The 17,312-nt window shown below is 40.7% G+C and overlaps 1 protein-coding gene across 1 annotated transcript in view; it reads right to left on the bottom strand.

The window, feature by feature from the left end:
- Window positions 1-17,312, bottom strand: part of LOC309390955 (histidine--tRNA ligase, cytoplasmic-like) — an 83,971-nt gene that overhangs the window by 51,009 nt on the left and 15,650 nt on the right. Inside the window, exons 3-4 of the mRNA XM_081950905.1 lie at window positions 7,131-7,250; window positions 710-805 (exon numbers count right to left, since the gene is read on the bottom strand). Of these exons, the coding sequence (XP_081807031.1) occupies window positions 710-805; window positions 7,131-7,250 (216 nt within the window). The remainder of the gene's footprint in view (window positions 1-709; window positions 806-7,130; window positions 7,251-17,312) is intronic.

Below are 17,312 nucleotides of genomic sequence, written 5' to 3'. Positions count from 1 at the left end.
CTTAAGTCTCACCATTGTTGAGGGCTTAACCATTTCTCTTAAAGAGTCCAGAAGAAAATATTATGGTCATTTCTCCTTCTTTTTGGTTTGTCACTTCAGTTTTTGTTTCTCTGTTCAGAAACAAATCTTTAAAACTGCATAAGGGATTTACTCTGATCAGATTTTATTTTATTCCTAATTGCTAACTTTATGTAGTTCAGCCAGTATTTGGTTTGATCCAATATGGAGATATGAAAATATGAAATTAATACCTAAATTTACCTTCTGCAAAATACCGGTAATAACACAGTCTTATATTACCTACTTAAAAGTAAATCTCACTAAAATTGTTTTCAATATTCCTCAAGAGAACATGCTCTCATATAAGTGCATATACATCTGCCTACATGTAATTAAGCAACTTCATAGTTTTCTGTAAAAGCAGGCTGTGAAAATAATCCTAAGAAATTGAATATTTTAGCAATGGATCCCAAGATATTTTGTAACTGTTACAGTGGCGTCAAATTGTCTGGATACTTATATATATATTCCCTCTTGACTTGGTTAAATAAGTTGAAAACCTATTTAACTAACAAGTTAAATGATCAAAATAAAGCTTCCAGTCTATCGACTGAGCTTGAATAGTTCTGATCACAGAATATGGAATATAAATTCAAAATGTTTTCTTGCCATTTTATATTTATGCCAGGAATACCAGGCTTTAGGATACAGTCAAATCATAGCGAAGTGATAGCAGCTCTCCTCCTTGGTCTTTCAGATCATAGATGAGCTTTGAGTCTTCTCCATATTTCCCTGTTAAGGTTTCCTAAAAAGAAAAGAGTAGGAAAGAAGACAGGAAAAAGAAATAAAAAAGGACAGATAGGAGCAACAGTAAATCATGTTGTTACAAGAGACTAATAAAAGTTCTACTCACAATGTGCTTACAAAGGTCACAATTACTTGGGCAACTGAATAAAAATAATAACACTGAATAATTTATATTCCTTTCTTCTACTTCATATAATAGCAGCTTAAACAAAACAAAAACCCACAAAACAAAAACCAGTAAAATTAATCAATTGTTATTGAAATGTCAAAATAACGAATAGCAGTGATATTAATAGGAAAGGAAGACCAGTACAGGGAGGGCATTCCACCAGGTATAGAGACCAGATTAAAGCAATTTACCTTTTTGCTTTACTTCATTGTGCAAAACTTTTAAAGCGAATGCATGGCAGATTTAACTGAAATGATGTTTCAGAACCATGACAGTACTACAAAAAGAGGCACGTTTACATGGTTTTTTTCTTGTATGGGTAGGAGAAAAGTTGTACTTTTAATGGACAATGAACACAAGCAGACACAGAAAACAATCAGGAAAATCTGATGTGTGCTGCAACCAGACTTAACTAAAGAAGTCTTGATGTCTTGGTGCCTTGTGTTAAATAAATATTCTCCAATTCTGATAGTGTTATGAACACTATAAAAGGGGACAGGGACATTTAACAGAACTGTTCTCAGAGAAAGAAAATAAAGTGCTACATCTATCTGTTACGCAGAAATTAAAATAAAGCAGTAAAACAACAGATCTAAGTCAAACTTTTGAACAGTTGTATGGGCCAGGAAAGGTATTTCACAACTCTAGCCATAAGAGAAGAGTTAATAGCACTTAAAAATAAAAATAATGAAGAGACGGCAATTTTTCCTAGAGCCACAAGGGCAAATTTTATGAGGCTCGGATGTGTCATAAATACCATACACTAAGAAGGTTCAGCAGAAGGTTCTAAAAAAAGTCATAATTATTTATAATTATTCAGGATTAGATTTTTAGATAGAAGGCCTGTAGCAGACTTACATTTGACAATAAAATTCAGGAACAGTAGTGAGATCATTCACACAATTGCCCTCAAAAATGTTAAGAACAGGCAAAGATGGATGTATTTTAATTCCAGCTAAATTTAGCCTCTACAATAATTCTATGGTAGAAACTTTAGATAGCCCAATTTTAATGTTCCCAAAACTTAAGGATATAATTGTCTCTTCTTATTGTATTGATTTCTTTATTCCTCTGTAGAGATCTTTACATGCTCTGTAGAGTTCAGTAATATGCAGAATAAGCTGGCCATCACATTTCAAAATCAAAAGTTTTAGTACAGTATTTGACAAAAAACAAAACAAAAACCAACTCTGAAACTATAGTCATTGAGGGAAATAGAATCAAACAAGTCCATGCAGGACGGGAACTCACCCCATTGCATGGAGCTCAGGTCTCAAGCCTGGGCTGCCGGATTTCCAGCCGACAAGTCCAGCATCTTAAGTGCTGAGCCACTATGCCACCCTTTCATTTATAGGAATTTGGAAAATTATGACTATATTAGCCAAACAGTGTTAAAATCCTCAGTGATATTCTTCTTCCCTAAAGGAAAATAGCAAGCAAAATTTATATGGTGTCCAAAAGAAGAATGCCACAAATAATGTTAACACTATTCCTGAGATTCATTTTTGCTGTCTCTAGATGTCTACTTAATTACTGAGACTGGAATGCTGAGAATTGAAGTGAGAATTTGAAAGTGGATGGTGAATGAGCTACTACTGGCTTAAATGATAGAATCAGACAGGTCCTATAGCTTATAAAAGACAGTTACAGCTAGAGAATCACAAAAGAACCAATTGGAATTTAGTATTGCTCAACTCATACTTTTCCTAAACCTAGAGGATTTTTTAGCTAAGCATGAACACATAATTACATATTTATACATTGTAAGTGATGTGATACCTGGTACATTCTACACTATCTCTGCAGGATATTTATATTTTGATGGAATAAGGCTGTGATAACATTTAATGATCAGAATATTGCTAGAAATAGTTACAAAAATATTCTTAAGATACTTCTATATTTTCTGAAAATCAATTTCCTTTGGAGTTTTCAAATCCAGCCTTTAAAGAAAATGATTAGATAGAAATGTCTCTCAAACCTTATTTATATTGGTCCTGAAATCAGACACACCTATATAGTAGCAGTCAATCAGGAAAGCCTAATTTTCTACTCAGATTTCCAGCAAATTCCAATTGAAAACATGAAATCTTTTCATCCTAGAAGAGAAAACTTTACTAAGTGCATTCTTGCCTGGTGACCTGTTGTTCAGACACTTTAAATCAGCTGAGAAATTGTTTAATCCAAGAACAGATATGTCTTCAGGATTCATGAATAGACACAACTATGATACTGAGGGAATGTAAATAACTCATAGATGAAATAGGAATTGAAGGATTGGATTATCTCAGGAAGTTAAATCCTAGAAGTTGAATCCTAAGTAGTGATGAGAAAGGTGAAGATACAGGTGAGATCACATCAAAAACAAATTCCTGGTCCAGTGAGGGCAATGTGACTCAAACAAAGTATAAAAGCCCAATAACAGATACTCAATAGCTGTTGCAAACTGACTTGATAAGGAAGGATCCATATGAGGAGGCGTTGAGAAGAAATCCAAGGGAAAAAACCTATTAAAGTTTCACCAAGTAGATATTGTTTATCCAGTTAGGGCCAATGTTAGGATTCAAGTCTGTTCAAAAATTAATTTGTGTCCCTATATTCTGGCGTTGAGCAATTCTCTGTTCAGTCTTAGGCCTATATGATTTTAAAGCTTCAATATAATCAGTACAGCTATTATATTTTTATTTTGCAATTTCACTCCCAATGTAATAGTCAACAGTATTAACAATCAAATGGTCACCTATTCCCTCATTATGTTCCACACATGTTGCTTTCTTGTCTAGAGTTCTCATTTAAGATAAGTTGTAAAGATGTACCATGAGGCTAAAAATGTGCAGATACCAATATCTGAATCTTGACTTCAAAAAGCTTCAAAGCAGCTAGTACATACTGGGCTTCTCTAGAAAAAAAGACAGGATAACTGCTGAACTCTTCCAAATATTCAGAGGGATCACAGAAATATGGGTATGTCACTTCCCTGAATAATATAGCACAAATCTCAAGTTTTTAAAACATGGGACAAATTCAATTATGTATCCTTATTTTGTAGCTTTATGTAAATCGCAAGACCTTTTTCATAGTTAATTTGTAATGACTTTCCCTACAGAGGTGGACTAGTGCTCCCTGGTTCTTCCAAGACTCACGGATGTTTGCAATGCTATGACTGCATCATCTGCATAAAGCAATAAAGGTCTACTAGTCTGCAATGATTATGAGTACTGTATATGAAACTCTTCCTTGCATGAAGGCATCTATCATTGCATTAATATAGTAACTGAAAAGAAATGGGGTCAGCTGACTTCATCTAATTAATTTTATTTGATTTTTTCTTAGCTTTTTCTTTTAGTTGTAGGTTTTAGCCCTAGTACAGGGGTGGCGAACACGCGGCTCTTGAGCCGCATGCGGCTCCCGGCCAAAATGAATGAGGCTCTTTGCCTCTTATCATTATTTTGTATACTGTGGCTCGGATCGCGCGCTCCCTTTCGGAAGCTAGAATGGGCCGCCTGCAAAGGACTTCCCCAGACTTGCTTTGAGGAGCACGGGGCGACTGAGGCTAGTTGTGAAGCCCCAAAGCCCCCACCGCTACCGGAAGAACTGCTGCCATCTCCTCCTCCTCCTCCTCTAACAGGCAGCACTGCCGGATTTGCCGCCCGGCGCTGCGGCTGAGATGAAGCCGCCAAAGCTCCAGCCGGCATCTCCGCGCGTGGCAGCGGCGCCTCCCCTCCGCTCGGAGCAGCTGAGCTCAGTCAGCGCTGGGTTACCCCTGCCCCCTCCTCCTCCTCCACCGTGCTTTTGAGGAGCCATGAGGCTGCAGGAGCCAGTAGGAAGGCAGGGGGGGGGAGCAGGGGAAAAAAAGCCTCATGGCTCCTCAAAAGCACGGAGGAGGGGGAGGGGGCAGAGGTAACCCAGCGCTGAGCTCAGGAGCAAATCTGGTGATTCTGTTGGAGGAGGAGGAGGAGGAGGTAGCAGCAGTTATTCTGGTGGCAACTCGTACTCGTCGGCATCTTCAGCAGAAGCCCTGCCCACAATGAAGAAAGCTAAGATGGAGCAGATCCACGCAGATGACGTCACTGCAACATGACTGGAGGAGGAATTCTGGGAGTTGAAGTCCACAAGTGTTAAAGCTGTCAGGTTTGAAGACCTCTGCATTTTTTTTCTAGGGGTGGAAGGGTCTTGTAACTTGACAGCTTTAAGACTTCCATGCTTCAAATGCCAGAGTTCCTGAGCCAACAGGACTGGAGGAGAAATTCTGGGAGTTGAAGTCCACAAATCTTAAAGCTGTCAGGTTTGAAGACCCCTGGGGATTTTTTTCCCTAAAGGGTTAGGGGTGCAAGGGTCTTGTAACTTGACAGCTTTAAGAGTTGCGTGCTTCAAATGCCAGAGTTTCTGAGCCAACATTTTGGTTGCTAAGCAGGAGCGTTGTTAAGTGATACTGATATTATATAACACTTTGAATTAAGCGGGTACCTTGAAGAAACATAACTTTGAGTTTCAAATAATACTGATTTCGTTGTTGTCTTAGGTGACATCTGTGAAAAAAATTCGGGTGCTCAGGCATGAAAATGTGCCGCTCAAACACTATACTTTTCTGCTCACATCAAAAAAAAATTAGAGGGAACATTGCTTCCGGGTCTGTTTTGGCAGGTCACTGCGTGGTGTGGCTCTCTGACTCTCACAGTTTAAAATTTTGGCTCTTTTTGTCGAACTTGTTCGCCACCCCTGCCCTAGTACAATGCTGATTATTATTTATATTTAAGTGTAATTTGAGGACATAGGATAGGTTCTTAATACATAGGTTTCTCTGGAGAGGAAATCTCCTATACATTAGTAATTCTATAAATTCTTACCTTAAAAAGGATTTGTATTAAAACTACTTAAATGTAAAATAATTAACACTGCATGGGCAGCACATTCATAACTAGAAATAAGTAGCATTGAGATCCAAGATAAACAGTCATAGCAGGAATCTGTAACTTTAATGGACACTGAAAACCTTTAGGATTTTGAAAAAAGTATCCCAGCAGCTTCTATAAGCTGGTTGAAATAAATTTTAAATTATTGGAATCATCCCTCTGATGATCGTGCATCTCACTCTCACTTAGGGTGCTCCTACTCTCCATTGTTACCGTATTTTTCAGAGTATGACGCACCAAAGTATAAGATGCACCAAGGTTTTGAAGAGGCAAATTTAAAAAAAAGTAGGTAGGTAGATAAAGGGATAGAAAGAGAGAGAAATACAGTAGATAGGGAGGGAGGGAGAGAGAGAGTGTATATACAGTATGTATGTGTGTGTGTATGTATATATACCCCCCCCACACACACAGAGTAGGTAGGTAGGGAGAGAGAGAGAGTAGGTAGGTAGGGAGATGTTTCCAGGTGTATTTATCCATGTGCCGGAGAAAGAAATAGCTGACAATCTGCAGCACCTAAGACTTTGTTTCTGCTGGCACAACACTTGATCAATCTAATTCTCACTAATCACTCTAACTAAAGAGCTTTCCAAAAGGGGGGGGGGGAGTTTTTGCACTCTGAAAACCTCCCCAAAACGGCCCATTTTTCTTTTAAAAAAGGCATGAATAGCCTTTGGGGGACTTGCAGAATGCTCCTGAGGGGTGGAGGACAAAATTGAGCAAAAATGGCCTGTTTTTTGCTCATTTCTTCCCTCCCCAGCCTCCAGGAGCTTTCTGAAAGCCTCCATAAGGGTATGCACAGCCATTTTGGTGAAGGGGGCGGGGCTTCGGGAGGCAAAAAAATGCTGTATTCAATGTATAAGACGCACCCAGATTTTCAGCTTCTTTTTTTGAGGGAAAAAGGTGCGTCTTATACTCCAAAAAATACGGTACATTCTTTCTGCACAGGGTCTTCTCCCTCATCTCTCTCTGTCTTTCCCAAGAAGCTTCTGTTCCTCTGCCTGTTGCCCCTTCTCTAAGAAAAAATAATAATTAGGAAGAACACAGAGATTTGCCAAAAACTGGGAAAACTAACTATGGAGCCAGTTCAGGATGTAAAATTCAGTGGAGGAATTACTTCTTAGAATATTTTTATTTTATTTTCCCTCACTTATTTGAAAGTCATAGATTTGAAGGTTATTCATTAAATAAGAAAATATACTTCTGTTCTGAACTGGTACCATCTCTAACTTGTGCCATCTTACCTTTAATTCAAATACTGGAGTATCTATTGTCTCAGCTCCATGACGTTTGAAGCATTGAGTAATGATATTGAAGACTTTTTCTCTGATAGCCATCTGTTTGGGATTATAATCCCGAGTACCCTGAAAGCAAAAATGAAATGTTGGAAGAAAACCTCAGCAAGTTCCATCCTATTACAAGTGTAGTACATTAAGAAAGTGTAAATGTGTGGTTTGACACAGAGCATATCAAAACAATTCACAGTATATCTTTAGTATTTGGAACTTTTAGTGTAGTTAAAATAGAAGAAGTATGGGGACAATATGATGCAGATTTTGAAATTGGGCTTTATGTTTAAAGTTCAGAAAGGAATGGACTTTGGTGGGAATTTTATTCAATGGGTCAAAGCTGTTTATACATCACAGCAAGGAAAAATTGTTATTAATGACTTAACCCAACTCATGCAAAATTCGAAAGGGTATGAGACAATGTCTTCTGTCTCCTTTGCTGTTTATTTTAAAGTTGGAAGTTTTGAATAGAGATATCAGGCAAGATGAGAAAATAATAGGCATAAATATTAAGAAGGAAGTGTATAAATTGAGGGCATTTGCTGATGATTTTGGTTATATTTCTGCAAGACCCTAAAAACAATATAGAATATTTGATGAGAAAATTTAATGAGTTTGGGACTTTAACGAGTTTTAAAATAAACAAACAGAAAACAACAATGCTGATTAAGAATATGACCTCACAAGATGATATGTTGACGAAAAAGTCTGGTTTTAGGGTTGAGAAAAAGGTGAAATATTTGGGAATTACGTTGATGAACACAAATACAAAATTGTTCCAAAACAATTATGTGCCTCTCTGGAATGACATTAAAAAAGATTTATTAAGGTGGGATAAATTGCATTTATAACTCCTGAGTAGAACTTCTGTAATCAAGATGAATATCTTACCAAATATGCTCTTTCTTTTGCAGACATTACCAATACTTGCAACTGATATTCCATTTAAACAATGGCAGAGGGATACCTCTAAATTCATATGGCAGGGGAAAAAATCAAGAATTAGATGCACACTGCTGCAAGACACTAATGAAGGCGGGGGTTTGGGTTTATCAGATCTGAAATTGTATTTTGATGCTTGTTGTTTGGTCTGGCTAAAAGAAAGGGTGAACCCTCAGAATAAGAGACTACTTGACTTAGAAGGTCATGAATTAAGATTTGGATGGCACAGTTACCTATGGCATGACAAGGTTAAAGTAAATGTTGATTTCAACAACCATTTTGTTAGATGTGCCATTCTAAGAGTTTGGAATAAATATAATACAATGTTTTCTACAAAAATGCCTCTTTGGCTTTTCCCACATGAAGCTTTTTTTCAGAAAAGAAATGGTGACAAAGCCGAACTGGTAGACTTTTGGTAAATAATATCTTTTAATTTTGGTGACCCCACCCCCAAGTCTAAGGAGGAGCTAGAATCAGGAGGTCAAGTCTGCCATTGGTTTACATATTTACAATTGGAAGAAAGAATTAAATTAGACAGAAAGAGTTATGGGTTTGACTTCGTTAACAATGAATTGGAAATTCTACTGTGTAGTACCAGTAGTGATGAACATATTATTGCTAAGGTCTATAAAATGTTATTGCATTTGGAAAGTGAACATATAAAGCACTGTATGATTAGCAGGCAAGGAACTAATGTAATGCTTGAACAATGGGAGGACATGTGGAAGACAGATTTAAAATTTACATTAAATTATAAATCAAAAGAACATTTTATAAGATTATGCACTGTTGATATTTAACTCCAGACAAGTTGTCAAGAATGTATAAAGATCTTTCAAATGAATATTGAAAATGTAAAAAAGGAACCATAGGTACCGTAAGTACATAAGTACAAGTACAGATGATGTTAGTCTACTGTGAAGTTCCCAGAAGACGGCCCAATTAATTTATGAGCCTCCAGATGTAGCTCAAAGGAAATCCAACCATTTATTAGGATCGACATTCTGGCGTGGACTCCAGTGGAGCCAAAACTGCTACCGCTTAATTGCATTTGAACTTTACCCCGTAATCCCCTCCCTTCTGTCCTGCGTCATAATTCATATTTTCGAACTAGGCTGTAGACATGTGATCCGACTCCAGCCCAAGGCATGCATGGAATTCCCCCCCCCCATGCCAGCCTGATAATAGTCATGGCAACACTTTATAAATTGACATCCGGCTCCCCTCACTTCCCAAAAGCGACCTATGTGACACAAAGACAATTTGAGTACAGGTATATAACTTAAGGACGTGTCCCTCCCCCATGCTTGCTTGGATTTTCTGCATGGAATTTTGCTATGAGGCGATCAGTCTGGATATTTCTGCTTTTCACCCAAGATGCCTCCGATAATGGGTAGCCCTTCCACTTGATTAAGTATTGGAGTTTTCTCCTGTGCCACCTGGAATCGAGGATATGTTGAACTTCATAATGGGTTTGGCCCCCTATGACCATAGGGGCCGGGGGCTCCCAGGGTAGCGGTCTCAAAGTGGATCCGATCACAGGTTTTAAGAGGCTACTATGAAACGCTGGGTGTATCTTCCCCAACAATCGAGGTAGTTTCAATTGCACTGTGACTGGGTTGATGATCTTTACTATGGGAATTGGTCCCATACACTTTGGCCCCAGTTTCTTGCTAGGCAGTTTTAATCTCAAATATTTTGTGGAGAGGTAAACCTTCTCTCCTACCCGGAATGGCCGTTGCGGAGCCCGGTGTTTATCTGCCTGTTTCTTATAAGTTTGTGCCACTTTAGCCAGTGCTTTTTTGACATTTTCCCAGGTTGCTTTCAGCATTGACATCCAATCAGTCAAGGTGACTGAGGAGGGGGGATCCCATGGATACTCAGGCATTGGGACGAAGTCCATACCGCTCACTATTTTGAACGGCGTGAGCCCTGTGCTACTGTGAACAGCATTATTGTACGCAACCTCAGCAAAAGATAAAAGGTCTGCCCAATTGGACTGCTGATAGTTCACGGAACACCTCAGGTACTGCTCTATCATGCCGTTCAGTCTCTCTGCTGCTGCATTGGTGCTCGGGTGAAAAGCTGAACTAAGACCCTGAGATGACCCAATGGACCGCAGGAACTCCCTCCAGAACTTAGCCATGAACTGGACCCCTCTGTCTGAGATAACTCTTCGAGGTACTCCATGCAGTTGGTAGATATGCTTCATGAAAAGTTTAGCCAGCTTGTGAGCCGAGGGTAGTCCTCTACAGGGTATGAAGTGTGCCTGTTTGGAGAAGAGATCTATTACAGTCCAAATCACCGAGTTTCCCCCACTTTTTGGCAACTCTACTATAAAGTCCATTGCGATCTCCTCCCACGGCCTCGTTGGCTCTGCTACTGTTTGCAGCAGTCTGGGGGGGGGGGGGGTTCCTGGTCATCTCTTCATTGTGGTGTAACTATCCACATCTTTCTTTATGCCAGGCCACATTGCCTCTGGGCTAAGTGTAAAGTCTTTAGGAACCCAAAGTGGCCTGCTGGTTTGGCGTCATGACTCCTCTGGAGAACTAGGGTATGTAGGGATTCTGGGACATAGAGTTTCGTCCCCTTCCATGCAAGGTCATCTCTTTTTGTCAAGATGTGTTGTTTGTTTTGGAACCAGGGGTCTGCTAGCAGTTCAGTTTTGAGTCTTGTGGTTAGGTCGCTTGCGGGTTGGTTTTGCCAGTCACAGCGTTGCCGCCTGGTGGTTACTTGGGCAGCTGTTTGAGTAGAGGGAATGATGGCATCCACTGCGTGCCCCGTTCGCATGTGTACTGAGGCATGCAGGGGAGGGCGTCAGCTAGAAAGTTCCTCCTGCCTGGAATGTGCTTTAAGACAAAATCAAAATGGTTGAAGTATTGAGCCCATCGGATTTGTTTGGGTGATAGTTTCCGTGGGGTCCTAAGTGCCTCCAGATTTTTGTGGTCGGTCCAGACTTCGAACGGTTTCTGGCTCCCTTCCAACAGGTGTCTCCAAGTTAGCAGTGTCCATCTCACTGTGAAAGCCTCCTTTTCCCATGCCCATCGTCTCTGTGTGTCTGTGAGCTTGCGGGAGGTATAGGCTCAGGGTTGTAAGTTTTCTTGGTTGTTTCTTTGGAGTAGCACCACTCCCACTGCCACATCGCTGGTGTCTGCCTGGACCACGAAAGGTTGCTCGGGGTTAGGGTGCTTCAGCACTTGCTCCTTGTCACTGCGTTTATTTGGTTTGCCCAGCTGTGCTTACATTCTGAGTTATACGGTAGAATGAACTGACTCTTATCTCTAAGCTTCACTGCACATGTCGCACATTCCACATTTCTTTCACTTTTTTTCTTTTGTTCGCCTGCCAAGGCAGACAGGAACTCTGCCAAAATGTAATCATTAGCTTAGTAAGTTTTGTTTTATTTTTCTTTACAATAAAATGTTTTTCTTAGAATATATCTCCGGTTCATTTTGCTTATTTAAGAAGTATGCTTCAAGAAAACGCCACGATTCATACCTCGTTAATTACAGGGCTCAATTTACCCCTGACAAATGGTAACAGAGGATGGTTGATTTATGGCTTTTTCCTTGTTTGTTACTTTGAAGATGAGGGCCTAGGCTAATTTAGACAGATGATTTATCTCACGACTGAAGAACGCTGATTTAAATCACTTCTAAGATGCCGAAACAAAAAAAGAAATTTAGATCACATTCCGATGGCTCTAATCTCTCTGAGGAAGAAGCGAAAAGCATCTTACACAGATTTACAACTCTTGAAGCCCCGTTTGCTTCAGCAACCGGACTGGGTGGAGAAACATCCGTGGGAGAAATGTTCTTACACAGGTCTCAAGAAGAAAGGGCTGCTTCTGAAGGTGACGTGCCAAGACCAAGAGGTCAGTAACACTCCCTTCTACTTATGCATGCTCCCAAACATTTCTTCAAGAACCTGTAGATTTTGAAACACTTGGTGCAAGACCAAAAATTTCACAACCGGAAAAGCTTTTGTACTCCCACAAATAATGCTTGTGCCTTCTTAGATGGAGCACAACAGTACTTAATGCAGCAAAGGCGAATGGCTGCGCCTCCAGCAAGTCATGTTAATATTGCTGCTCAAGCACCGGCCCCAGCTGTAGTACAACCACCACAGGTTCAATTACAGCGACCACAGGTGTAACAACAAGCATTTTACCTGCACAACAAGCTTTTCAAACGCACATTCCTCAACAGGCGTTTTCTGTCGCTCCATTGACTGGTGAGTCAAAATTAAAAATGTCAGGACAGAATTATAAGGCCTGGGTCAGTGAGGTTACAATCTTGCTTCACAGAGAAGATACCCATTGTATGGTGTTTAAACCTCCTGCCCAGCCATGGACTCCTGCAATAAGAGACTTAGAGACTAAGGCTTCCACAATATTATTGATGGATACTGAACTGCAGGTTACTTTTCTGCCTGATGCAACAGCCCAACAAATTTGGGTCCAATTGGAAAATTGCTACAGGCTGTTTCAATCGAATCTTCATGTTTGCTCATGTCTGAGTTCCATGGTTCGAGATTGAAACCTGGTGAACAAATTGGTGGACATTTGACCAAACTGAAAGGAATGAGAAAAGAATTGAGAGAAAGAGGCCATTTTATTGATGATGTTCAAATGATCAGCATTATCATTAACTCATTGAATTATGAATGGAAAGATGCCATTGCAAAGATTAACCATGTGCCTATTGCTCAACGCACAGTGGACGTTTGCAGGCTCTTAATTGAAGAGGGGGCCCTAATGTTAGCCATACCGCATTTGGGAGGACCGCCTGCATCACAAGCTCCAGCGAGACGTCCCTTCCGAGGAAGAGCCTACGCTCCAAGGATGCCAAGATGCTACATCTGTAACCGTGTGGGATATGACACCCGGGATTGTCCCCAACGAGTTCCGGCTCCTGTCACATACCAGCCCAGAGGAACAGACTCCAGAGACAGAGGTAGAGGCGGAAGACAAGGTCGTCGTGGTCCAAGCGTGATCCACAAGCTCCACCCGCCACATTGGCCTTAACCAATGATCCACAACTTGACTCAGAGTATGACAAACAGCTTTTGTGGACTTTGGACAGTGGTGCAGTGGTGCATTTTACTTACAGAAAGGAAATTTTCACAGAGATGCACGAGCCTGAACCTGAACTGCGTGAACTTTATTCTTTCGCCAATCATCCTTGTGAGGTCATGGGAAAAGGAACTGCTTATGTTGAAGAATTCGATGCATTCATCCCTGATGTTTATTACATACCTACAGCAACTAGTAATTTGCTTAGTCAAAGTCACTTGTCTAGAATGTTAAAGTTCCAGGTTCACCACCTCGAAAAAGCAAGTTACATACTTAAAAACGGAGATATTGTTGCTGAAACCATGCTAATTGGTGGTATTTATTGCATAAAACCAAAGCCTAGAGAGATCACTTCCGGTCCCTGCAGGCGATGGACGTCTCGTGCTTTTGGAGCACAGGAGACCTTGGAGGGGTCTCTTGCCTTAGGGGCGGCTTGCTGGAGCCCCCCAGACTCGGCGGGCAGCCGGCGGGGTTTTTTCCAGCTTTGCCCCAGGAGCCAGGGAGCAGAAGGGGGTGTGTGCTTGCCTCTTCGCCTAATGGATTCCGGAGGAAACATGTTACATCAAAGGAAATGTGGCTGAACTGTTGGCTGTGGAGGATCCTTCCTAATCTCTTCAATTATTGGTAACGGACAAGCAGCAGGCTATCGTAAGTTTTTGTTCAATCTATTTTAAGCCGAAGATTGGAGGGGGGAGTTTTTTCCCTTCTAACCCCCCCTCGGACAAAGCGGCATTCAAACTTCCTCTCTCCACTCCGGAATGGAGAGAGAACAAAGGCTGGCTTGTCACCTGAATTAACTATGTGAGAAAGACTAAAGTTACAGTTGCAATAGTGTTTGCCGAGCTGCTTTAAAAAAAGAAAAGAAAAAACTAAAATCTTTGCTCTTCTCCCTGCGGAAAGGAGGGGTCGAAATGGCTCCCCTTCGCTCTCATTACTGTACCTACAAACGAAGTTTGCTTTTTGAAACCACCCTGGGGAAAAAAGAAATGATTTCTGGCATTTTTTAATACATCCCCTAAAGGCGCTCCGGACCTCTTCTGCCTCGTGGATCTTCCGGATTTGATTTATTGGTTTTTTTTCCTTCTTGTTGTACCTCTGTGTCTTGGAACAGTGAAGGAGAATTGACTCTTTACTTTCGGATTTGCCTGCTGCCTTGGACCTGCCTGGCTGTGCGCCCTGGCAACGCCATTTTCTTTGCATAAGATTTACCACCTCTGAACTTAGACAATGGGACCAAAGAAACCCCCAACGGGCAAGTCATTTTCCGCCCCGGTTTTGGCGGCTTCCAGTCCAAGTACCCAGCATCCGAAGATTACTTCTTTGCTCCAAACAGAAGCTGCTGGAGAGAGTTCAAAAGAACTATCTGTCAACCAAATGTTCCAGGAAATTATGAGAGGTCAAAATGAACTGAGGAAGGAAGTGGCAGACCTCAAAAATGAACTCAGAGGGGTACAACATAATACAGCAGAGAATAAACAGAGAATTGTAGTACGTGAGGAATGCACAGCTGGGATGGAAGAAAGAGTCAAGGAGGTCCAAAAGGGGAACATAGAACTGGAAAATTTTATGGCCAAAATAAAAATGGAAAGAATGTCTTTTTTTCTCAGGTTCCAGAACCTACCAGAGACAGAAAATGAAGATCTTAAAGATATTATGAGCACAATTTTAGCAGAATACCTTAAGAAAAATAAGGAGCAGATTTGGGGGGATATGGACCTGGTCTATAGAATCAATTCAGCATATGCCAGAATTCATAATGTTCCGAGAGAGGTACACGTTAAATTTCTCAGGAAGGCCACGAGAGATGAGGTATTGGGGGCCCAAAGGGAGGAACCTTTAAGATACCAAGACAAAGAGATTACCATTCTAAAGCAAATTCCAAAAAAGATCAGAGAAAAAAGGAGGAAATACGCCTCCTTATCAAAGAAATTATATAAGGGAGGAATTTGGTTCAGATGGTTAATGCCAGAAGGAATGTTGATTTTCTGGGAGGGAAGTTGAGTTAGACAGTGGACGAGGCAGAGGCCTTTATTAAAAAAATTTCTCCCTCCCAGAAGACGAAGATAGCAGAGGTGGAGAAAAAAGCAGCAAAGTACAAGATATGGAGGGGGGGCCACGGCCCCACCCGGGAGCAGAGAGGAGGCGGCAATATCGAAAAGGCTCAGGTCACAAAATATCTGAAATATTACTGTAATTGTTGATATACTAGAAAGGGACAAAGAAAGAGTTGATTGAACACATTGTTGACACAAAGTAAGAACTTTGTTTATGCTATCCTTTACATGTTATTTTTAAAATTGTAAAAGTGTGAGATTGGGGGGGATTTCTACTGCCAGCATGGAAGCTACTATGTACTCTACTACCCTTTTCCCATAAATGTTTTTTAAAACCAATAAAACTTTTTCCAAAAACAAAAACAAAAACCAAAGCCTAAACCGCAAACACACGGAAGTATACAAACTCCAAAAGAGGAGAGTACAGGCCCAGAGATAGATGTTCCAGTGAGAGATCCTGTAGCTACTCCAAAGGCTCCTAAAGCCAACAAACAGAAAATAAGGAAACAGGTTGCTCAGAGCAAGCCTGAGATTCCTCATAAAACTGTTAATGTTGAATATTTACTAACTGGTAAACCTTTGCATTCCAGGTGTATCCACAAGTGGCATAGAAGATTGGGGCATGCCAGTTTCCGTGTCCTTAGGAAAATGCCAGAGTTCGCAAAAGGTTTGGATCTAAAGGGGTGTAAGGTGTTTTTGGATTGTGCAGTTTGCAAGAAGGCCAAATCCAAAGCAGCAGCCATTCCCAAACACGCTACACGCCTGTCAACAAGCATTTTTGATTTGGTACACATTGACATAGTGAGTCCTTTTTCGCCAGCAATTGATGGTAAAAAATATTTTCTAACAATTGTTGATAATTACTCTAGGTATGAATATGTATATCCTATGAAAGAGAAATCTGAGACCTTTCAGATCTTTAAAGACTTTGCAGCACTTGTTTCTACCAAACACCAGGTTTGCATCGCCAGAATCCAGTGTGACCATGGTGCCGAATTCATATCTCAGCGTTTCCAGGACTGGATGCGTAAGAATGGAATCCTTCATCAGACATCCGCTCTGTACACTGGCTCATAACGGAGTCGCAGAATGAAGACAAGGGGTTGTACAAACCATGATGCGTTTGTCTCCTAGAAGACGCCAATCTCAGTAATCCATACTGGGGTGAAGCTATCAAATACGCAAATTACATTGTTAACATTGTTGGAGCAGTGTAATAAATCAGACTCCTTTCTTCATGATGTATGGCTACAAGCCCGATCTCAAGAACCTCCATATTTTTGGTTCATACGTTATGGTGAACATTCCCTTAGCTCAAAGAAGAAAAGGAGGTCCAGCAGCAAAGAGACTGAGATTTATGGGTCTTGATGATAATTCAAAATGGAGCAAATTTATTGACTCTAAACATGTAATTGTGATTTCCCAATCTGCTAATTTTGAGGAAGATGTTGATTGGTCCAGGATTCATTCCAATGATCCTGGAGTTTATTTTCCTAGAGATGATACTGTAGATGTCACGCAGCCTGATGACCAAGATTCACAGAATCTTTTTTCAATATATTTTCTCAACCTGATGTTCCATCTTCGCGAGCCGCAGATGCTGATGGTAGCGACAAATGTGAGGACAAGGACAAAGCAGAAGAAGAATGGACTGTTGTTCCGAGACGTTCCAAGGGGGTCACAAAGGGAATCCCTCCACAGCGATATTCGTAGCAACTGACAAAAACGCCTTTGCCTTTGATTTGCAATGTTACACTTCCTCCTGATACGTTCACACAAATCAAGCATCGTCCTGATTTACAGCAAGAGAAGTGGTATGAGGCAATGCAGGATGAAATAGACAGTTTAAAGAAATCTAAGGTATTTACACCTGCAAAACCCCCAGCAAACAAAAAAGTCCTTGGCACTCGATGGGTCTACAGAATCAAAAAGAAGCCAAATGGAGAGTCAGTGTACAAGGCCAGACTTGTAGCCCAGGGTTTTGCTCAATGTTATCCTGAGGACTACACAACTACCTACTCACCGACAGTCAGAACTGAGAGTGTAAAAATTGCTTTAGCCACTGCA

This window comes from Natrix helvetica, assembly GCF_964273705.1.
Source record: "Natrix helvetica genome assembly, chromosome: 4".
NCBI lineage: Eukaryota > Metazoa > Chordata > Lepidosauria > Squamata > Natricidae > Natrix > Natrix helvetica.
Note: the sequence above shows the minus strand (reverse complement) of the source record. Positions and strands in the feature narration are given on the sequence as shown.